This window comes from Python bivittatus, unplaced genomic scaffold (genome assembly GCF_059951505.1).
Source record: "Python bivittatus isolate LINGU-HERP-01145 unplaced genomic scaffold, Pbiv_v1 ctg000970_np1212, whole genome shotgun sequence".
Lineage (NCBI taxonomy): Eukaryota > Metazoa > Chordata > Lepidosauria > Squamata > Pythonidae > Python > Python bivittatus.
In genome coordinates, this window is record NW_028277121.1 from 4115039 (window position 1) to 4138687 (window position 23649).

The following is a 23649-nucleotide window of genomic DNA, read 5'->3' on the forward strand; positions in this document are numbered from 1 at the left end:
CAAAGTAAATAATAAATCATACAGCTGCTGTGCTTTATTCAGTGTTCTGAAAAGCAAAATACATTTAACTTTAAATAAAACAAATTCTAATCAGAAGTCTTCGTTGAAGGCATCATTAGATGTATTCTTTGGAGTAAAAGTCTCCATTCTTTATGGGTGGCATTGAAAGTTCTCAGTTCATTAATTAACTCACCAATTACATGTGAACATGTTCTCTTCTTTTATATTCATAGCCACTTGTATTGCATCAGGACAGCAGGATTTTGGATTCTCGAACTCTTCGCTTAGAAAAGAGAACTTTATTTCGGTAAAAAAAACAACATCCTATCTTGTAATTTCTGAACTCTTTCAGTCATTGTCAAAATGAATTTGAACCAGCCTTAAAAGAGAACAGGAAACTTTCACTGCTGGACTGCATTTCAGACTCCATCCTTTCTTCCCTCCATGTAGATGAGATTGGTTCATCCATGGATCCATTTTTCTTCTGAATTTATTTTTTCCTTCAAATTGCCTTCTCATGAATGTTTCTCTTAATTTTGCTTTTTACATTTTGCTTTTTCTTGAAGAATAGCTGTGCTTCTGTTCACTTCTGATATACATCCTCCTGTATTTCCATACTGTACAGGTCAATGGGTTTAATGTTACCCTTCCTTTTTGAAGTGCTTCAGTAGATAGTCTTCCCAACCTGTTACCCTCCAGATGTTTCAGTCCCCAGTTCCTATCACCACCTTCCCCTGTCTGTGCTTCCGAAAGGTCCAGGTTGGAGATGGCTGCTATAGATGACTATTTCTGGGCTTAATTTCACTGAAAGAAGCACAGTAGGGCTTGAATGTTGAGTCTATATAAAGGGTTTGTACTTGAAATGCTGGAATTTTCTCATTATGGCTTTGCCCATGATCCCCCAGTCCTGCCTTGCCAGCTGAAGCCTAAGCATATGATAGAACGCCTGACAGACCTTGGGAACGCCAATGGTTTCTTCCTGTCCCAGTAGATCTGGCAGGATGGGCACACTCCAGTGCCTCTTGGTGAAAGAGTATTGCCTGGTGGGGCCTCAGAAGTGTGTCTTCTATGGAACAGTCTCCCCCTGGAGATAGGGGTGGCTCTGTCCTGTTGGCCTTCAGGAAAGTGGTGAAGACCTGGCTTTTGCCCCAACCGTTGGGACTGGGATGTTGATGGAGGTGGTGTGGTAGGGCTGATTTATGGATGTGAGTCTTATTATGGCCTCAGTGTTGCCTTTTTTTGCGTTAATGTAAGTGTATTGTTTTTATTGTTGTTCATCATCACCCAGAGTTCTTTCTGGTAGATGGATGGCCATATACATTTGTTTAGTAAATAAGTAAGCACAGAGGGGGCACCAAGGCAGTTAAGGGAGGAAAGAGGACAGTTGCCAAAGAGATTCTGGAGTCCAGAGGAGTGGGATGTGTGAGAAGGAGACTCAGAGCCTTAATTCCACAAGCAGTAGGCTGTGTGGGAGAATTGTTTTGGCAGGGCTTCAAGATTCTGTTACTTTCTGGAAAGACCTCCAAGTGTTTCCTGAGCTTGCCAGCCTCCAGTGGGAGGCAAGTCACCCAGTGGGAGGCCGTTGCGGACACAGTTGGGGGAGCCTTGGAAATGGCTGCATCCAAGCCTCTCCTTGAGCACGGGGAGGCCATGAAATAACACCTGTATCAGCTGTACCTGGTTGGCCTCCTCTTCAGCAGGTCACCAGACTCTTCCAGAGCAAGAACCCACCCTCAAAGTCATATTTACTTTCAGAATGCCTTTTTACTCACGTTTCTGCTCTCTCCCCTTTGTTCTTTGTTCATGAAGACCTGATGGGCAGATCTGTGTGTCTTGCCTGGAGCTGGAAGCAGATCGCGCTGGCATCCTGGGTGCTGAGCTTCCCTCTGATTCATCTCTCCCAGGGCTGTGGCAGCTTCTCCTCCTTGGACAAGGGGGCCCTGGCAGAGCGTTTCAGTTGTTTGGTGTATTTCTTTGATGTACAGGATTTGTGGTGGAACATTCTGCACCACACAGTGAACCATTGAGATCTCCATGCTAATTTTAAATATTTGTCTTATCCTTACATTTCTTGCGCTGCCTTTCACTGACCACAAGTAAAACTTCAGGAGTCAGCAGCCTTTTCTGCATAATGTTATAGGCACCAATTTTTCTTTAAAATTATTATTTTAAAAAATAGGTTAAGATTTCAGCCTTTTAAAAACAATTTATTATTTTCATTTTTGGGGTTACTGGCACTTCATTTTAAGCTATAAAGTGGAATTAAATTTAAAAAAAAATTCAATGAAGAAGTACCAAGATCCTACATTCTTCTTACTCCTTAGGAATCCCTGCGGCATCTAGGCTCCTCAGGTTTCCCTCCCCTTCTGCAGGGATTATTCTGAATGCTGTACTAAAGCAGCAATGATGGAGCTAAAGTAATGTGCATGTTGGAATGGTTTTGTGAACATTATGTGCGTGTCAGAGGAGATGCATCCAGGGTGGAGGTGTTTAAAAAAGTCATGATGGCAACTGTGACTGCATGATGATAGCCACCATGATCTTGACATTTTGGACATACACACACCTGTCCCATGGACGCCCTGAATGCATAGAATGAATTATATTGTGGCCAGTTTTCTTAGTTTCTCACATTGTCAAACAGATTGTAGGACTCATCTGTGTCCTGAATGGTTCTCAGTAATGAGTATTTACTCAGTTTGTTCATCCATTTTAGGCTTGACCTCATCCCTATAAACAGATCTGTTGGTTTAAAGGCTAAACCTACCAAGCCAGTAACAGAAGTTCTGCATCCAGTCGTTGCAAAATACGGATTGAATCTTAATAATCTTGTGGCAAGACTAGTAAGTAATTCATTAAAATAAGCTAAAATAGCTTTTTATCTCAATATATGATGTTTTCTTTATGATAAATAAAATGGTCTTACTTCATTTCTTATTTAAAAAACACTAATCTCACCTAAAATAATAGAATTGTGAAGTAGTTTACATGCATATTTATAGAATTCTAGACTCTACATGTAAGTTTTATTTTTTTCATTTATTTATTTTATTCAATTTGATGCCTCCTAAATTTGGGCAGCTCACAATACATTAAGCAGTATAAAAATGAAACAATAAGAAGTAAAACAAAAACCAACTAGAAGAGAAAGGAAAGAGAACAAGACGGTGAACCCACCATCTCTCATCCGGCCACCCAGCCCACAGCTTGGGAGAAAGCCAGATCTTTATGGCCCTCTGGAACGCCAGCAGGGTGTCTCTACCTGCTTTGAGACTCTCCTAAATTTAAATAAACACCTGAAGAGGGCTGTAGTTTCCCTGCCATTGGGCTTCATCTGAATAAACCAACCAGCCTTAGATTCTCTTGATGAAGAATAGGTAGCTGAGATCAGGTATCCTAAGAAAGTAGTCAGTAATTCTTGCAGGTGATCCTGCAAAACAACGTGGACCCAGAGCAGTTAATCTCAGTGAACTGAACTTTCTCTCAAGATTTCTCCCATCAGCAGTGATCCCAAGAATGGTCAATTCCCTAGATCATCCCTTCTTGTGTTTCAATCAAGATTGAATTCAGTCTCTGAATTATAGTAATTCTTACCTAGTTTTTATTTTATATTAATATATATATAATTTGTCATACCTATATCATTATTGAAAAATGATGTTTAAAAGATCATGCTTTCAAACTAAATTGCTTTATCTGTGCTCACTCATTTTAATTTGTTGTAACTTTTAATAAAAGGCCATGAATTACATTCTTCTGAAAATATCATTTTTCTCACATTGTACCAAATGTTATGACAGAATGGTGAGCAGGAACCCTTAGACCTCGGGGCCCCCATCTCTAGCCTTGATGGACAGAGGGTTATTCTAGAAGACAGGACGTCCAGAAAGGGGAAAGGTAAGCAGTGCGGAAAGCACCTTGCTGTATCAATATCACGCGTTTGTCTTTAAGGGAAGTCTCCTTTGAGTCAGAGGGCTCCTTGGGCTCCTGAAGACTTCGTGGATACTGTGTTCAGTAACTGTAAATAGGGAATGTGGAATCATATTTTGGGTGGATTTGGGGGTCTGTTTTAAAGGCTGTCATTTAGTTCAGAATTCTGATGCATATTGGGTCCAACAGTCACAGCAAACGAGTACCAGCTTCTTCATGTCTGACACATATAAGCCCTATTAAAGTGTTTTAGGAGGTTAACTAGCACCATCCTCGTTAACCAAATACTCTCAAGGAAGAGGGCCATCACATACAGGGCTCTTAATTTGTTTAGCAAATCAATACTCACTGCGTTCACCAGATTCTCAACAGTTTACAATAATTAAACATTTATAATAAAAGTATGAATCAAAACAAAATTACAAAACCTGAAACCACATCCCTCAGGGAATGAGACTGGCTACCCCAATGGTCACCACAAACCCTTTGGAATATTTATTTATTTAGCGTATGGCATCTCATACATGGACTTACATTAAACACTAACATTTAGCCTAAGTTAAAAGCACTTTAAAATATAAATATTAAAAAGATCTAGATTCAAATACCAATGTCTAGGCCATCTAACCATTGAAGCGCAGCATCATTTATATAAAAAAAATCAGATATTGGGCCATTATATGCCCTCAGCTTACAGCTGGTCACAGTGTGACCTGTAGTTTGACATGCAGCCCCACAGTTACACTGAGGTGACAATGCCATACCCCATTTATGCAGTGAATCCTGGCAGACGCCGTGTAAGGTGCGAATCCTGTTCAGGGTCGTCCCTCGCTGGCGAGATAGATCAAAACCTGGTACCTTTCCTGGGAAAATTTTTTACTGATTGGAGGCTTACTCCTAGTGGTATTGAAACAGTGACTACATGTTTCTATCTTAATAATAAACTAGCAAATAAAGCCCCAAAGTTTTACCTGAATAACAGCGTACTTCCCTACAACCCTTATCCAAAATACCTCGGGGTAACTTTGGATTGGACTCTTTCTTATAAGATACATCTAGAGAACATGGCCACAAAAATTAATACTAGGAACAACATACTCCAGAAATTAGGTGGAACAAAATGGGGAGCTTCAGCTGCCACCCTTAGGACATCAGCACTAGGGCTGGTCTACCCCATGGCAGAATACTGCGCCCCTGTATGGCTTAACAGTTGCCATACTAGTAAGATCAATGCCAGACTTAATGACACCATGAGGATTATAACCGGATGTATCCAAACCACTCCCTTTGGAATAATTTGGTTTTCAGAAGTTTCTAGGAGGCAGCTGTTCCACAGAGCAGCTACCAAACAGTAGAGCGTTAGCCTCTGTCCTTATCACAGAAACGGGGGATCATCAGAAGTTTTCCTGAGGACGCAGAGTCAGGTGGGTTGATTCCCTCTGGAGAAGGAAATTCTGACATGTTGGGCTATATAGTTGATGACAAGCCCTTTGACTTGCACTCAGAAGCTAACTGGATGCTAGGACAGGGCCCAGAGCATAGGTGAAATATGTTCTTGGGGATGAGTACAGGCTAATAAAGGGTCACTGCATTCTAGACTAATTAAAGCTCCTAAGTAATCTTCAGAGGTGGCTTCATGTAGAGCACATTATAGTAGTCTAGATGGATGGTAATGAGGGTATAGATTACTGTTAAGAGGTCCTCCTGCTCTAGGAAGGTGCATCAACCAGAGGTAGGCAAAGGCCCCTGGCCATGGCCTCCATCTGCCCATTAAGTAGCTGTGAGTCCTGGAGGACTCCCAGGTCATGGACTTGCTCCTTCAAAGGCAGTGCCACCCCATCAACAGACAACACTGGAGCAGCCAAGGCATCTCAGTGGGTTAACAAGGACTCCATCTTGCTGGGCTGCATGTTTAGCCTACTCTGTCCCATCCATGTTTGAACAGCTTCCGCCCACTGGGACAAGATATTGACAGTATCTTCTGTCTGACCCAGGTTGCCAATGTATAGTTTGGTTACATCAGTATACTGATGATATCACACCCGAAACTGATAGACGAGTTCTCCTAGCAACTACATGTAGATAATAAAGGCAGAGGAGAGAGCACCAAACCCTGTGGCCCTGCACAAAGGTTGACTGGCTGGCCAACTGGAACCACTCACTGGGGAAGAAGAGAAATCACTGAGAAATCGTGCTTCTACTCCCCAACCCTCTCAGGAGTTCTAGAAGGATACCATGGATGATGGTATCAAAGGGTGCTGAGAGGTCAGAAAGGACCAGGAGGGGCACACTGTCTCCATCTAGGTGCTGATAAAGGTCATCCACAAGAGGAACAGTGCTGTCTCAGTCCTATGCCCAGATCTGAACCCTGATTGAAAAGGATCTTCCCCCACAAAGAAAAGTGAGAGACAGAACAGTAGCCTCAAAAATGACTGGGTCCAGAGAAGTCCTCTTAAGAAGGGGCACACCACAGCCTTTTTTAAAGCTATAGTCAATACTCCTTTCCAAAGTGAGGCATTGATAATCTCCTGGAACCAGCCTTTCACATCCCTCTGACACCCCAAAGGGGCAGGTGGCCAAGGACATACAGGACAGTATCTATCCACTGACTTAGAGTTCACAAGCCAAAATGAATCCCAGGTTACAAGGTGAAACACTGCTCCCATTGCCACATCAGATTCCACCCATGAAGGGTCAAGAGATAGGCGAATATAAACAACTTCATGGCATAAAACTGCAAATTGATCACAGTGGCTAGGTGGGAATTCTGCCTGATGCCCCCTTCCCAAAAGAGAGCTGGCTAGGCTAAAGGCCTCTGGCCGACATCACCCTGTCACAGTAAGAGAGAAGTAAAGATGCTTTGTTATGATATGGGCTTGAACTTGAACTCATACCTGTGGTTGGTCAGGTTCCCTTCTCATTTTTCTCCACCAGTATGCTAACCATCATTTCTGTTGCTTCATTTCCCAGAACTCCTCAGTTAAACCAAGGGCCAGTTGGGATCAGCACACAGAGAGGCCACTCAGGAGCAGGAGCAATTTAATTAAGTGCCCAAGTCACTTCCTGATGCCAGCAGGCAACCAAGTGCTCAACAGAATTGTTTGTAAGGTTGCTAGGAATCTCCCCAAGTGCCTGCTGGAAATGATCCAGACCCACGAGATTCCTGGATGGACCATCCTAATCAGTCTGTTTGCCCCAGAGGTCACAGGCAGCAGTCATAATAGATCTGGACGAGGAAGTGATCTGATCACGGCAAAGGGCTAGTTGAAATATCCCCCATCTTCAGATCACTGCATAATTGCTCTGAGACAAAAATGAGATTAAAGTGTGTCCATCCTCATGTGTGGGACCCAGGGTTATGTGGGAGAAGTCCAGGAATGCCGTGAACTCCCAAGCCCTTCCTGACCCAGCCTCCAGAGCACTGAGAGTGAAGCCACCTCCTAACACTAACAGCTCGTAAATCAGGTCAAGCAGCTCGTACAGGATCCTGCCATTCTGCAGGGCGACTGGTACACCACCAGGTTCCCTGCCCTGTCCCTCTAACCCAACTCCACATTCCCACTCAGGTTTCAGTAATGCAGATGAGAGGTTGTGGATGGATGCTGTCTTATTAATGCAGACCTGGCATTTACCATCAGCATCTTGAGACCAGGAACCCCAGTGACTTGACTACTGGGATCCCACCGTGAGACCAGCAAGCAGAAGTGGTGACTGACATCAGATTGTCAACCCCCCTTTCCCTTTAATGGCATGCTTGGTGTCATCCTCCATATCTGGCTAGTGGGCTAAATTTATGAGTTCCAGAATTCACAGAGATCTCTGATGGGGCCCTGTGGCATGATCAGTGTCATGGGTAGAGCTTAGTAGCTCTCAGATCCTAGGCTGAGTTTAAAGATTTCCAGAACTATTGAAAGGCGCTTCAGAGTAGGCATGGAATGCCTGTCACACCAGTCAGCACCTTCCTGAAGAAGAGGGGCCTCTCCTAGGCTTGAATAGCAGCTGTGGGGCCCCAGAAAAAGGAGTCTTTGCATCCCTTCAGAGCACCTTGGTGTACCCTACAAGGGTCTCCTTACCCCAGATGCATGTTTTCTTGGGATTTCACAGCTACCATGGAAGTCCAGGACAATACACAATAGCTTCTTTAAGGAACCTGACAGGGGTGGTTCATTTTCTGCTTGGGAGCTCAAGGACTGCACTTCCCTGTTAATTAGCAGCCCAATGAATCACGAGTTCAGCATCCTAACCATCGTTAGGATACCTGAACCAGGGAGTCTACTGATACAAACTGATCCAGGGCAAGTAATTGATAAAACTGTCACTAAGGGTAGGTGGCTGTCTTCCAGAAAGTTCTAGAATCCATCCACCTTCTCCTCCCAGTCTTGATCATTCACTGTTAGAATGTAAGCGTGTTCACAGGAACAATGGGTTTTGAAAAAAGAATTAAATTTCTATCGTTCACAGACAAGGGGAAAGGAGCATCATTAAAACACAGTGCACCTGTAACTACTAATGCAGGAAATCAAGCACTCACAGTAAGTTTTCTGAAATTATTTGAAACTCCTGTGATACCTCAGTTTTGACTTTACTTCCCAAGTTAAAAATTGTGGATGAAAAGAATCCCATATTTGCTTTGTGTTTGTTTTTCTCATGTTTGTAAGCGTGGCTCATATCTTCTGTTATTTCCACCAGTTCACCCTTCATGTAGAACATAATTTGGTTATATGATGCCCTGTCCAGAAGAGCCGAGCTACCTATTCCACACAACGGTCTGCATCTTTCCCTGTTTCTCTTCATGAAAAGCAGCGTAAGGAGCCCCCGGCCCCATGTCTGAGGAAGAGCCTGCATAATGCTTTTCTCGTGGCTGTTTTTCTGCTCCTGGCCTTGTGCGCAGCCTGGGCTGTGGCCAAGACCTCTGTCCCTACAGCAGTAGCATTGCCCCCAGTTGCCACCTTGGGAAGGTCAGAGCCAGCGTGGAGGGAGGGATCTTCCCTCAACACTGCTGAACGGGGTCGTGGGACTGGCCCTGTTGGCAGCCCATGCTTCCTCAGGGGCTGAGGACCAGGTCGAAGATGCTTGATTGTGGGTGGGGATGATGGAGCCACTGGCAGAGCAAGAGAAAGAGCCACCTCTTGCTTTAGCTCATCTTTGTCTGTTAACTTTAAGATAGAAACTATGGTCAGGAAAGGTGATAAATGACTTTTGCTCACCCTCTCCTCTGCCATGGGCCTCTTTTTCAAGGGGAAAAAAAACTTTTCAAAGGAAAGTTATACAAAAACACATGTAAAGTATGTAATTCAAAGTTATGATAATCATAACCTTGCAGATTTGACTATTGCAGGTATAATTTTGGCTTATTCATCACATAAATATTATTCATAAGTAATCTGCATAATAAGGGGCATATTTCCTGCTGGATTTATGGCCAAGACATTTCTGATATTTAGCCTTCCAAAATGAAACCTCTGGAGATGGTCCTCTGACTTCTCCTCAGAGTCACCCTGCCACCATTGCTCAAGAGCTCAGGGACAAAAATGCTCCCCCCAGGAGTGTTGACAACCACACTTCAAGGGTGGCGGAACTCCTCCTTGAAGGTTCCCTAGGAGCGTTGTTATACCGCTAGGGATTGACTAGGTGGGATCTCACTCAGCAGGGAGTCAATGATAGTTGATACTGGCAACCACTGTATGTGCCCAGATGTGTTTTGAGCCAAGAACACGGCTGTACTAGCATTAACTGGAGCCTGTAGACTTTTTCCCATCTTCTTCATCCCTTGAACGTTCACCACAGAAAGGCAGAATAGTAAATCAAAGCTGTATGACACCTCAGAGTTTATAATTTCCTACAATTTGGATAAACAAGAAGAAGAGGCTGCTGGATAGGAGAAAGGAAGAATTTGCCTGTAGCCATTTTTACAGAGAGCAAGGTCCGTCCCTGAAGTTAGGCTGAGAATTGAAAATGGCATTCTCTAAATAAGGATTAAAGGGTTTCTAAAACAGGTTGCAACCACCCAATTAAAACAATTTAGGATTGCTCCATTTCAATAGCAGAAATCAAACGTAGTATTCAGGAGCAATTTAACAAAATATTAGGAGCAAAACTGGAGGAAATTTTACAACCAGTAATGATTTTAGCTGCATAGCATAATTCCTACTTTCGACTTGCATAGAGGTCAAGCCAGTTATCAAGCTCAGCTGTTTGTTCAGAAGAGGGACCGAGTCAGTGTCTGTAATACAGATGCCTCTGAATTACGCTCAGTCAGGCAAGCATCCATTTATTGTAATCCTCTGAAAGATTAACGTGTGATTAACGCAACTTTGCATTGTAGTAGGTGAAGGCTGCTGTGAACCACACAGCCTGCTGTATTTCCTCACGGGTTCATTGATTGCCAGCATAAAGACAGAAAAAATAATGAATACAACCGCTACCCTCATTTTTAGAGTTAGGACTTTCCCAAAGTTGTTCCTTTGAATTTGAGGCCCCATGCTGCAGGCATTCCCCCCAAAACTTTGGGCATAGCCACCAGAGACCTTCAAAAGTTGTTACCAAATTGTAATTTTTCATGTGATGATAGGGGAAAATGTTAAATATTTCAATATATCAGCGGATTGTTAGTTTTGCTCAAAAATTCTTAGAACCTGTTCAGCCTTTTTTCTTACATCGATCTAACTTCTGATCCAAACCCTGGTTCAATGAATAGAAGCAACACAACTGAAGCACAGGTAATTCTTGCCTACAAGAATGCCTGCACCCATAATGACTCTCCTTCTTATGAAATGTTTTACTCCCTGCAAAAGGGATTATAAGAAACTTTTAAAGGAGAAAAAGCAAAGTTATGCTCTGGAGTCCTGGACTAGAGTCCAGTGGACTGTAGCTAACAAAGTTGATTACCTGTTTTGGCATCTTGTTTCTCGATCTTCATCCAAAGTAAACTTTGATAGCAATAACAGCCTAATCCCCCTTGAGTTTTGGGCTGGGCATTTTCATGGCTTATATACCACATCTGAAAACATTGAATTTTCGGCCCAGCTGTTTGAATGGCCCCCATTCTTTTCTTGAACAGCCCCAGTTTCACATTCCGGAAATTAATCCCTCAGTTGGAATACAGTAAAGCTCCTGGTAAAAATTTAGTCTTACCAGAATTCTTAAAATTAAAACCTGCATGGTGGGCATTGTGCCCCTCCTCTCAACCATAAACAACTCTCTGTGCCTCCCTGAAGATTGGCTTAACTATATTATTCCAATTTATAAAAAGATGACAACTGTGAGCCTGTAAATTATTGGCCAATTAGACTACTATCTGTAATTAACAAATTATATGTGAGATTCCTGTATTATAAACTCTTGGACTGGCTGTCCTCTGAACATTTTGGGCCAGAGTAAGCTGGCTTCAGGTCTGGACATTCAACCATGGACCAAGGTATCATACTACATCATTTAGCTGAGTACTATTATCAACCTAAAGGAGCCCTTTGTGTAGCCTTCTTAGGCTTGAGGGTGGCCTTTGACTCCATACCATGAAAATGACTCTGGAGGAACTTAGCTACTACAGTGATAAACTACCATCTTCCTAAGTTGATAATGCTGTTGCATCACTAGTATCTGAGTTAAGGCTAATATCCCTGGCGACCCAACTGAACCTGTCTCTGCTTTCAAAAGAGTTAAACAAGGCTGTACCCTTGCCCCACTATTGCTTCATCTTTACATTAACAATACTGCGGAGATGTTTGCTAAGCCAGAGATGCATCCTCCCTCCCTTGCCCTCCACCCCACCTCTATTCCCCTTTGTGCTGATGACGCCACCAGGCTGCCCGTAACGCAAGTAGGCCTCTGAAGATGCCCCACAGCTCTCTCGCTGTATTGCTCCAGAGAACGGCTCGTGATAAACTCTTCTAAAGCAAAAGTATCGATGTCCCCTAGGAAACGCTTCAAGGCCCCAGTTAGATGGGTGATTAACAGCAAACGTATCAAGCAGGTTAAACCCTCTGAATATCTAGGTGTTTATTTTCAGTCTTCCGCCTGCTGGTCTATTCAAGCCAAAGCACTGCTAGGGAGAGCCCAAAAAGCATCCCCTGCAATTGCTGATTTGCAGAACAATCTGGAAATAATTATGTCCCGGCAGCTGTTGCACCATTTGAAGCTGAAGTTCTGGATATGGTGCTGTCCGGTTCTCAGCTGCGTGTCTATAGGATAAAACTCTGAACTGAAACGGAGGATTTGGGATCTAGATATCGAAAATGGTACAGCCAACGCTTTCCACCCTTTCCCAGAGCAATTCCTTCCCCCTCCGGCCGGCCGGGATTGTCCCTAGATAGGTCTTTGGTACTCTCGTGCCCCTCGTAGGGGACTGTGTAGCCTGGCCTGAATGGGGGCCCTACCTATTGGGGCAACAAGGGCAGATACAGAAGCCTCCCCTATGGAAACCCAGCTTGTTTTTGTCAATCAGGGAGGCATAAAATACCGGTGGCGACCAAAGCTAGCGTGACCAATTGCTAGCGGTGCTAGCGGCCACTGTGGCCAGGGAGCCTCGCCCTTCTCTGGGGCGACGCTCTTCAGAAACTCCCAGGAGCTGCCTGGCTCTCCCAACAGCCGGGGCTCCCGGAAGCCGCCCGGGTCCTCCCTCTTGCTGGCAATGGTCAGCTGAAAAGGGTGCCAGGGTGGTCTTGCCATTGTCTTAGTCCTTTTACTATCCCAATTGAATCATCTTGTGTTTGGTCTCGGACTGCAGGTAAACTTTGATTGACATTAACACCCCGACAATACTGGCCAGGAACAATATTATCTCTGCTTTTAGCTTAGGGGTAATTAGAATGGATTCAGATCTACTGTCCTGGCCTCGCTTGTTGCTTTTGGACTCCGGCGACCCCCAAGTCATGCGCTCCTCCTTTCAGGCAGAGGAAAATAAGAGAAAAACTATGCGAGTGACTTTCTTTGGCAAGGAGTCCAGTTATTCCTTACGAAATATCTGCAGAGGATACCAAGGACTGAAAATAAACTCAGCGTACATGCTGTTAAGCTCTGCCAAATGCCACTGTTACATTTTGAGCAACACGATCTCTGAAAACACCTCTGAGCAGGGCCAGCTCTGGGCCCCGGCCTGGGGCCGCCGACGTCAAGGAGACCTCCGAGCACCGCCGTGAAAGAGCGGAAGGCGGCACGGGCGCGCTCCAGGAGCCAGCCCGCCTGCTCAGGAGTCAAATATAATTTCGCAGAACGGTTGCCGTACGACAGTGGGTGCAGATGTAATTAAATTACTTGCCCTGTAAAGAGAGTGAAAACGTCCGGGGGGAAAAAGTGGTTTGGGGTTGAACATTGTAAGTGCACGGCTCAAACACCCGCAGCAGAAGAGAAAGAAGAGGCGCCTTTTTGAGGCGAGCAGCCCCCCACGGGCGGCGGAACGGGGCTTGGCCTGGGGCACCGAGCTTCTAGGAAGGCCCCCTCGGCTTCTGTGCCGCGGCCCGAGGGCTACTCGGCGGGGGCAGAGCAAGCGGCAGAGGGAGGGGCCGGTGGGGGGTGGGATCTGCCGGGGGTCCTCCGGGATGGGACCGGCCCCCGCCCCGTGGACGGCTCCGGCTGCTGCGTGTCGCTGCCGCGGAAGGGTAACGAGCTGTCTCGTTCTGCTTCACCCCCAGGGCGAAGGAAGGACCGCAGGGAGGCATAACTCTTTTAAATCGAAAGGAGAAACTGGGAAAAACTCTAGAGATGCATTCTTAGCCAAAAGAGAAGACTCTCTTGCTCAGGCTGGAAAAAAAATGCACCAGCAGTTGAATTTGGAGGAAGCAGAGGGTATGTCACTTTTTAAATATATGCAATAGTATTTTTGTAAACCGTGGTGACAAGTGGATTGTATTATGCATATCGGCAGCGTGTTTTGGTGGTGAAATAAACTGAATCCACTCTGCAGTTACATTTACGTGTCGGTGAAAGTGTTTGAAATGAATGCGGAGGACTGGAGAGCTGGAGCTCCGCCTCGGGAGGGGCTTTTGCACGAGTTCCTTTCATGTCTAGTGGGCTTGCTTGGGGTGGGACCGGAGAGGAGGGGTGGGGCGCTGGGGTGATTCGCTCACAGAGTAAGGACAATGTAGTGTCATTGCCAGGTTAGGCAGGCCTAACATATGCAGCAGCCGTTTCAGGTTGTTCTTGCTTCTGCAGTCAATGATGGTTTTTCTTATCAATCCATAGTGGATAAGAGTTTTTCAAGCTGGTTTTCACATCTCAGCTCACACCGCCGCAGTCTTCCAGGTGATTTGGATTAAGGAGCAGTCCTTAGAGGCGCGCGACTCCGCAGGCTCGCGGAACTGCCGCCTGGAAGGCCGGGCCCTCGATCCGGGCGAGGCCAGAGTCGAGGGAGCCCTTCAGCTCCGCTTTCTAAACCGCCACCCTGAATGGATCAGATGCCAGGCAGGAGTCGGCCAGGCCTCCCTGGCTCCTCTCTGGAAACATTTAAGTTGGATAGTCAGAGGGGTTCTGGGGCGGGAAGATGCGGCCGGTTGTGGCCGTGACAGGTGGCAGTGCAGAAGACCCAATCGGTGTGTTTACGTCACGTGTCGTGACCCAAATTGGGTCATTTGCCTAACGAGGTTATCTTGCCATTTGAACGTCACCGTGGCTTGCCGTGGAGGCTGCAGCCGTGTTTGCTGAGTCCCTTGGAGCACTTCCAGAATTGGGGTCCAATTCTGAAACAGGCAGGCAGGAAGGCCTGTCATCCAGATGCTGATACCAGGCCTGGTTATTTCTCAGGTTGCTCTTTTTAAAAATTTTTTAAATAAAAATGTTGAGATGATCGGTAGAAAGTAAGCTTGCCCGTGGCACACTTGGGGACCGTTTTTTCAGCAGCCTGCCAAGAGGAGGCTGTCGTAACATTCGCGGACTTGAGTTCTCCCCATCCACACATCTGCAGTGTCTTGTGAAGGGAGGGAGCACTTGTGTGTGACGCGCCTCGCGCTGTCGGCAGCCTTGAGCTCCCGTCAGATGCTGCAACCCCCTGGCTCCAGCGTCAGCCACGCCAGGCTGGCCCTGCGCTTGCGAAGGCAGGGGCTGCCTTGCGTTCGGATGCGCAGGGAGAAGCAGCAGCAGCAGCCTCCCCCCCACTGGGCCAACCCCCCAGCAGCCCCGTTTGTGGGCGGGGAGGCCGGGCCCCCGGGCAGTACGGCTTTGGGCCACTTAAACATTCACCCGGTAGCTCGGGGGTTCAGAAGGAGATGTCTGTTTTAATATAATTTAATATTGCCAGTAGCCTTGCAGCGGTAACAAGATGGTGTTTAGCATCAAAATAAGAGAAGGAAACACCGGTTTCTCAGACGCGGTATCCAGGATTAGCTTGAACTGTTACTCCTTTTCAGAACATTTGTTAATTTTAAAGGCCAGTATATTTGGGGAGCAACCTAATTACTTTGCTAGCGGTAAAATATTTTCTTGTGTTTGAATTGGCTTCAACTCTAAAGAAACGGTTCACCGCCTCAGGCTTGTTTCCTTGAGGTAGGTCCCGCTGTGTCTCTTTAAGAATGGCGACCGACTAGATTTGCCACGTAGGGAAAAGAGTGTTCCCATGCCGTGCCGTGCCATGGCTGCCCGTAAGCAAAGGTACCTTGGCTTCCCTTTGCCCTGCCACCCCCACAAAGGGACAGGAATACAAACCCAGAGCAGATAGCAGCACCACCCCGCCCTCTTTCAAGAACACCTACAGTCCATAGGACCCCCCCCCATCCCATCCTCTTGTAAGACCCTCCTGGCTGGGAGGGCCCTGCTGGGTGATCTCTCTAGAGCAGTGTTTCTGGAAGTCTGTTCCAAGGACCCTCTCGGGGGTCCGTGAAGCCAAAATTATTTGCCAGGTATTGAAGATATTTGCAAAGAATTAAAACAATGTTACTCTTCTCATTATTATTTTTTATTTGTTAAAAAAATAGCCTTTTTTATTTATGTTACTATCTAATGGATTTAATACTGTTATTTTTGCATGATTCAATAAATAAATATTCTACAAATGCGTCAATTTTAATTTTTAGTACGGTAAATATTGATTAATATAACCCATATATTTCTTGGGGTCCTCTATAATTTTTAAAAGTAGGAAGGGGTCCTGAGGGCAAAAGGTTTAAGAAACACTGCTCTAGAGCATCTGGAGGAAGCAGAAGAAGGAACAAAGAAATTTGCAGGTGCATTAACAGAAGACTCCTCCTCCCTGTCCAGTTCAGGGGGTGATTTCCCATTCAGCATTTTAATTTTTTTATTTTTAAAATAGATAGGAAATTCACTGGCACATTTTGAGGGCTGAAGGGCTGCTCTTACTTGGTGATCACTTTTTCCTCTCTCTCTCTCTCTCTCTCTCTCTCTCTCTCTCTTGCATACATTTCCTGAGTGCTCACAGGAGGGCAGGGCATTTTGCAGAGAGACTGCAAAGAGTGCGGCCCTTCCTGGAATGACCATGCAACAATAGAGGGCATTTGGCTGACCGTCACAGCACACACAAGCCTTTGGGCACTGGCCCTCCCCCAGCCCCTCTGCGCTCTTCTGCAGCTTATTTGCTTCATTGTATAAGCTTCCCGGTCGTTCAAGCGAGAGAGTCGGTTCTCACACAGTCACTGGGGAACAATAGGATTACAGATTGGCCTGTTTTCTAAACAAGGAATAGATGCAGACAGGGCCTCCCTCTTCCTGAAAACATGGGCCATGTAGTCCTTTTCCTAGGTGGCCAAAAGAAAAAAGTGCAAAAGAGTGTGAAAACTGATTCTGTAAGGAGAGTGTGTATTTTAAACGCTGCTGATTTTTCTGCAGTAAGAATCACGTATCAGAAGTTCTTGGATCCCTGTGAGTTGGCCTGAGGTCCTGCCTTGCCAGCTGAGGCCTGACTGATAGCGATGCAGAGCTTATTGTTGGACCATGCTAATTTCACTGGTCCAGGGCCACACCTGCCTGTGAGTGGCACGCCAGGGGACATACTCCTGGCGTGGTTCTCCTGGGCTCATGGCTCCTGCTTGAAGAGCAGGTGGCAGCCGTGGCTAGGAGGGCCGTTGCACACCTCCGGGTGGTATGCCAGTTGTGCCCATTCGGGGACCGGGGGACCTTGTTCACAGTCACCCACGCCCTCGTAACCTCTCATTTGGACTACTGCAATGCACTCTACATGGGACTGCCCTTGAAGAGCATTCGGAAACTTCAGTTGGTACCAAATGCAGCTGCACAGGTAGTAAATGGTGTTGGATATATGACACATGTAACACCACTACTGTATGAGCCGCGTCAGTTGCTGGTGTGCTTCTGGGTGCCATTCAAGGTGCTGCTTGTCACCTTTAACGCCCTGTGTGGCTTGGGGCTGGGTTACCTGCAGGACTGTCTTTTCTCAATAGTTTCTACCCGTCCAATTTGGTCTGATAGGTTGGGCATGCTGCGGGTCCCGTCAGACAAGGAGTATTGGCTGGCAGGGACCAGGAGACGTGCCTTCTCTGCCGTAGCCGCTGCTCTTTGGAACATCCTCCCTTCAGAGGTGAGGTTGGCCCCGACCCCGTTGGCCTTGCATAAGGCTTTAAAGACCTGGTTATGTGCCTGGGCCTGGCCCCCTGAATATGTTAAGGGCCCCGTCTCCTGGCTATACTGATAACTATTATGATAATTTTCTCAGCTGCCGTATATATTTATTTTTGTATAGTTTTTAATTATTTTTATTGTTATAAAATTGTTCACTGCTCAGAGTCACTTGGTTGAGATGGGCAGCTACAGAAATTAAATAAATACTCCCAAAAGCAGGTGAGACCAGGATAAAGAATTGGGAGAAACCAGGAGAAAAACAAAATAGAATTGGATTTAAATTAAATGCAATTATCATTATATTGCAGTAATTAAATACAATTGATATGTTTATTGTTGGGCTCAGTGGCTGGGAGTTGCCACCTCACATGGGTGACTGATCTACTGGGGAGCAGAAATGCAGAGAACGTAAACAGTCATCTGTCTTCAGTGGAAATGATGAGGACTGGAGGTGAAAGGAGATCCAAGACTCCTTTTGTAAGACTTCAGAGCTGCAACGGAGTGTGAATGGTTTGAGAGCTAGCTTGATATAAACTCTGCTCACTCAGCTACGATCAGCTGCCTTATATGCCTTTATTGGATATTACTACAATGTGCCTTTATTGGAATAGAATAAAAAAGCATCACCTTTGCCTGTGTGGGAGCTCAACAGTTTCTCCCCAGGATTTCATAATTTCTTTCTTCTGTTGCATTAAAAATAACAGTTGGCAGACAACAACAAGTGAGCCCATTATTCAAATTCTGGGGCCATATGGGGCTTTGGAGTGCCCCCTTGCCTATTTTTTCCCTGCCTCCAAAATAGGCTGAGGTTGGAACATTCAAAGCTTGAAATGGTTCTTTCGAGTGTTGTGAGCTTGGATCTAAGAACTGTTCCAAGTTCAGGCAGAACAAGACACACTGATTTTGTACTAAGCTTAGAACAAAACCAATCATTTTGAGTGCAATGTTCCAGCTGCTGAGACTTGTAGTTTGCGGTTTGCTTACTGGTTAAAAAAATCCTCAGCATTACCCAATAACCCACTAGTCCCTTCCCTGCCCTTGTTGGTTGAGATAATCAATAGGCAAGTAAGCAAAAAATAGCACATGGTTCAGAGGCAAAGGAGCCTTGGGGACTCTGCTGTTGATGGAGGACAGATGGCTAAGGAGCTATATTGAAGATTGTAGCTGGGATTCACGACCTCGGAGAGACTGAGCTTCGTTTGGGTGAGTATTGGCTACCCCAAACAACAGCCCTGCATCCTTTTCTTTCCTTAGCAATATTTGTATTTTCTCTTTATTTTAATTAGTTTTAATTAAGCAGTGTCAGAATTGGTTAGTTGAAAAGGAATGAGGAAGAAGGTCCTCCTCTCCCTCTACTTTTCAATTCATCCTATTTAGATTAATTAATTTCTTTGTTGCCTTCCACTGCCCACCCCCAAATATTCCGCTTCCCCAGGTAAGGACTGCTTCTTTATTTGGGAGGATTTCTGTCCATCAGTAATACTTTGTGAGTGTGCTAACCACACACAGTCATATTAACAAGATTCATTAGGCCATTCTTTTTTAAGATTTGCTCACGTTGTTGTTTCCAGCTTTTAAGGCCTCTTTTACTACACACACACACACACACAATCACACATTTTTAAATCAGCATCTTCCCCTGTAAAATTCCTATCACCAAACCATGTTGGAAAAGAACAGGCCAAGAGATGAAGAAAAGTCTGCTGCTCTGGATGGAAGAGCAGTTCTTACCTATAGTCTGGGTTGTAGCAAGTTCCCTGTTCCTGCAACAGCCATGTTGCCCCAATTACCTCTTTGGAAGACCCAGAAACAGGGCTGGGGAGATGTTCCCGGCACAACTGAATGAGGTGGTGCTGAGTGGCTCAGCCGGCCCATGCTCTCCAGGGCAATTCGGGGCTGAGGATCAGGAGGAGGATGCAAAGGCCAAAAGTATAATGGTGCCACCTCTGAAGCAATTCCATGCTGGTCCCAAGGGGAGGGTCAGAGAGGATCACATTAAGCTTAACATGGCTAACATGGCTACGTTGCTTGCAGCCATTACAAGGCATGAATCAGCAGAGAGAAGTACAAGTAGCTTTCAACACGAGGTGCTTGAGAATCTGCATAGGCATCACCTTGGCACTGTTAGAACTCTTGACAGGGTAAAACTATGTCTTCAATAAGTGGCAGGGCACCTACACAATAGAAGAACAAAGCCAGGTGCTCAAAGCTATCAGTTATCACCAGGCTAACTTTTGGCTATTGTCCAGATGATGACTTTGGACAACCAGCTACTAAACATGGTAGAGGACACTGACTCCCAACACCTCCTTCAACTACTTGTTCTACAGGTTCCCTTCACAAGCCACCTTCAGCAGGTAGGTAGTTCCTTTCCTGGATCCTTCACACAGGGAAGAAGTGTTGGAGAATGGCCTTCATAGCTTGGCAGTTGACCTCAGACATCTTTTCAAGCTTCTCCTTCATCATCCATTAATGGGAATGGGAATAAGAGAGGGCATCTGCTAGCATTTCAGCTCATGGATGTTGTCCACGGCAGATCAAATGCAGGGAAACATAATATGTATAGAACCCTCAAATGTAAGGGTTGAATGGGACCACAGAGATCATGTAGTCCAACCTCCTGTCTATGGCAGGAATCTGTTCCTGCCGCTTCCCTGATGATGGCCATCCAATGAAGGAGAGTCCACAGTAGCCAATTCCATTGCTGAACAGCTTTTATTGTTAGGAAATTCTTCCTGATGTCTGATCAAAATCTGTAATAGGTAGCTGGCTGTCAGGACAGACAAACATCAGCTGTGAGTTAATCATTATTAATAGCAAGGCCAACAGGTGGAAGATCCCAAGTGTAGTTTCCAAGCCTAAACTGTGTTACCTAAAACCATATTTCATCGTGAGAGAGTACCTTGGCCTGGAAGGAGCCAGCACCAGTATCATCCTTGGACCAGCTGGTTTTGCCACGTGTGATCTTCTAGAGAAATGCCATAAGATTGAAAGGTACTATAGTACTTTTCCTGTTCTTCAAATTACCTCAAAAGTTGGCAGTGCCCCCATTTTTACTTGGACAGCACCCTCTACCCTCCTTTCCTCTCTAGCTCGAATGATGAACTTCTGTCAAAGCAGAGTTGCTTCTGATTTGCACCCTCCCAATTCTTCATTACCTTGCTTCATCAGCCCCCTTGCCAGCTTGTCAGCTCTTAGCCTAAACTTTTCCAGCTAGGTAGAGAGCCAGTTTGATGTTGTGGTTAAGGCAATCAGACTAGAAACGGGGAGGCCGTGAGTTCTGGTCCCACCTTAGGCACGAAGCCAGCTGGGTGACCTTGGGCCAGTCCCTCTCTGCCAGCCCTAGGAAGCAGGCAATGGCAAGCCACTTCCAAAATCTTGCCAAGAAAACTGCAGGGACCAGTCCAGGCAGTCGCCAGGAGTCAACACTGACTCGAAGGCACAAATATATTTATATATAGATATAGATGAATCCTAGGTTTCAGCAGCTACCCTCAACGTTGCACATATCTCTTCTCTTACAGGTATCTTTTTCTTTCCCCAGTTACGTATTGAGACTTAAATCCGCGTTAGTAGATCATGGTATCTCCTGCTGAGTTTGCTGCATCCATTGTTGCACCTGGCCTTGGGACAGCTCCTGATGCCCAGTCACCATAAAGCTGTATAAAAGGGAATTTGCAATAAATCATAACACCAAAAACCCATGGCCCACTTCATGGCAAACCTTTTGCCCTAGGAGGAGGAGTCCATGCCCTGAGATACACAGTAATTTGCTAGAACCTTCTTTCCAGTCGTGATCTGCTGAGAAGATCTGCTTAGCCCTCAAGAGCTGACGCTTCTGTAGCCAATATAAAAGATCCTGCCTTTTCAGGATTGATGGTCTTTCATTCCCCCATCAGGGGGTCCTGGATACTCTTCAGCCCATCCTAAAGGTTCCTTTACTTTCTTCTGTAATAGGTCAGTTCCAGGAGAGTAAAGAATGCCCACAATATTAGGTTAAACCTAATAGCTGCCTTACCTCTCTGTAGACCATGCTGGCAGTGCCTGCAAGGGCTCTATATTGCTTATTATAGGGTGGGTACCTTTGGCCCACAATGTATCCTAGATGCTGTAGCTATAATTGAGCAACTAGTTTGGATTCAGATGCAAACCCACTTCCTGAATGGTCCAGAGCAATCTCCACATGCCTTGCTGATACTGCCATGAATTGCTAAATATATGTATATCACTGATGTTGACAGTGGCTAATTCTTGATCTTCAGGAGATGGCAGCAACTCATTTCAATCTCTGAAAGGTTGTTTACTCTTCCATTCTGGTGTCAGTGGAATTTGCCAATAGCCTTTCGTCACATTGGGTGTTGATAAAAAGATTCTTTACCTAGACAGTTCAACAATATTTCCACTTGAGATACTGAATATGCATCAGAAGGGGAAATCTGACTATCTGCTTGAAATCAGTACAAAATCTAATTCATTCACCAGGTTTAGACACAGTTACCATGAGGCTATGAAACTGTTCTATCACTCCAATGTGTAAGATTTTTTTGTGCCTTCAAGTTAGTTTTTGACTCCTGGTGACTGTCTGGACAAGTCCCTGCAGTTTTTTTGGCAAGATTTCAAAAGGGGTTTGCCATTGCCTCCTTCCTGGGGCTGAGAGAGAGGGACTGGCCCAAGGTCACCCAGCTGGCTTTGTGCCTAAGACAGGACTAGAACTCATAGTCTCCTGGTTTGTAGCCTGATGCCTTAAGGATACCATGACACCAAACTGGCTCTCCCATTAGATGACTAGTGTTACTTAAACATGTCTGAGCCACATAGCTGGACTCCTATAACCCATGTTGCAAAGACTGGTTGGAGTCTATGGGTTGGCCTGTCTGCAGGTCCCCAGAGCTATATTTTGGGCCATTAAGACCAAGGGCCTCTTTCTAGTCAACTAGAGAACGGTTATAATGGAGAGATGTCCAAGGCCACCCAAGTAACTCTCCTTACAAGTACATGAGAGTCTCATTGCAAAGCCTGCTTGTAGGGCATTTTTCTTAGCATTGATTTCAACATCTGATTAAAACAATATTCAACAAGCATCAGTCTGAGAATGATAAAGCGTGTAGATGGAAGAGGTGATATAACCATTTCTCTGATCCATTGATATCTTTTAGGTATGTCCATACAGGAAAAGTTCTACTAATGTATTTACAACACCAGATGTTCCCATAGGATATACCCCTGGAAACCTAACTGTATAATTTGCTATGAGTCTACTACCTTGATTTAATGGCTTAACCATCAAAGGACTAGATGAGAAAGTTGCCCAGAAGGGTCTTCTCATAGTTGCTGTCTAACAAGAGGAGAACCTGGACAAGAGGTTTCACAACTTGTCCTACAGATGCCAGGCAAAGAACATAATAGTACATGTGGTAGTGATTTAGCTTTCCCTGAATGGCCTGCCCAAAGGGAATTTGGGGCTTGTAGGACTTTTCCTCAGTTCCTTTGTGATATAGTTAATTGACTTGCAAGAGACTTTCCTGAACACATTCCCCCCTCCTGTGCCACCATTCAGCCAATGTGGTCTGGAATCTTGATTCTTGGCCTCCTACCACACCCCGATTCTTTATGCTCCTTTCCAGAACAGCTCTTGACTTCTTCACAGACTATAGCAACTCAGCTGCAATCTGCAGCTCTCTAAAGTGAGGTCCACTTTAGAGTTTTCCATGGCTCTGAGGTATCTCTGTCCGTTTCTTCTGGGGTATTGCGGCTGTCATTACCCCTTGACTCCTGTGAGGATAATCCTACTCATGCGCTGGTATATGTTGGTATGTGCCAGAAATTCTCTCCAGGAAGGAGAACCTCTTCTAGTTAGTAATCCTGTAAGTACATCTGCTACTATAATCATCAACAGAGTTGGTCATATCAGCCAGTACTGAAGGACATGCATCTTGGCTGCCATAACTACACCACATTGGCTGATGTGACCCTCTTCCTTTATCAGGAACATGTATTGCTGGTGTGCAAAGGACTCTTCTCAGGTTTCATCAGATAGTGGCTTTGCACAAGTATGAAATCAGCTTTGCTGTCTTCTAGTTCTACCGTAAGAATTAGAATTAAATTCTTTCTGTGTGTATCCTGTTTGTTTGCACATGAAATAGTCTTTTTGGTGGTTTTCTATTTCCCAGTAGTGTGATAGATGACATTTCCTCTTCT

General features: G+C 45.3%; 1 protein-coding gene across 6 annotated transcripts in view; it reads left to right on the forward strand.

Annotated features, from left to right (window-relative positions):
* Positions 1-23649, forward strand: part of RGS12 (regulator of G protein signaling 12) — a 98744-nt gene that overhangs the window by 62352 nt on the left and 12743 nt on the right. For all 6 annotated transcript variants that reach the window (XM_088131227.1, XM_088131226.1, XM_088131228.1 and 3 more), the window contains 5 exons: positions 234-307; positions 2717-2843; positions 3801-3897; positions 8392-8462; positions 13560-13713. In XM_088131227.1, the coding sequence (XP_087987353.1) occupies positions 234-307; positions 2717-2843; positions 3801-3897; positions 8392-8462; positions 13560-13713 (523 nt within the window). The remainder of the gene's footprint in view (positions 1-233; positions 308-2716; positions 2844-3800; positions 3898-8391; positions 8463-13559; positions 13714-23649) is intronic.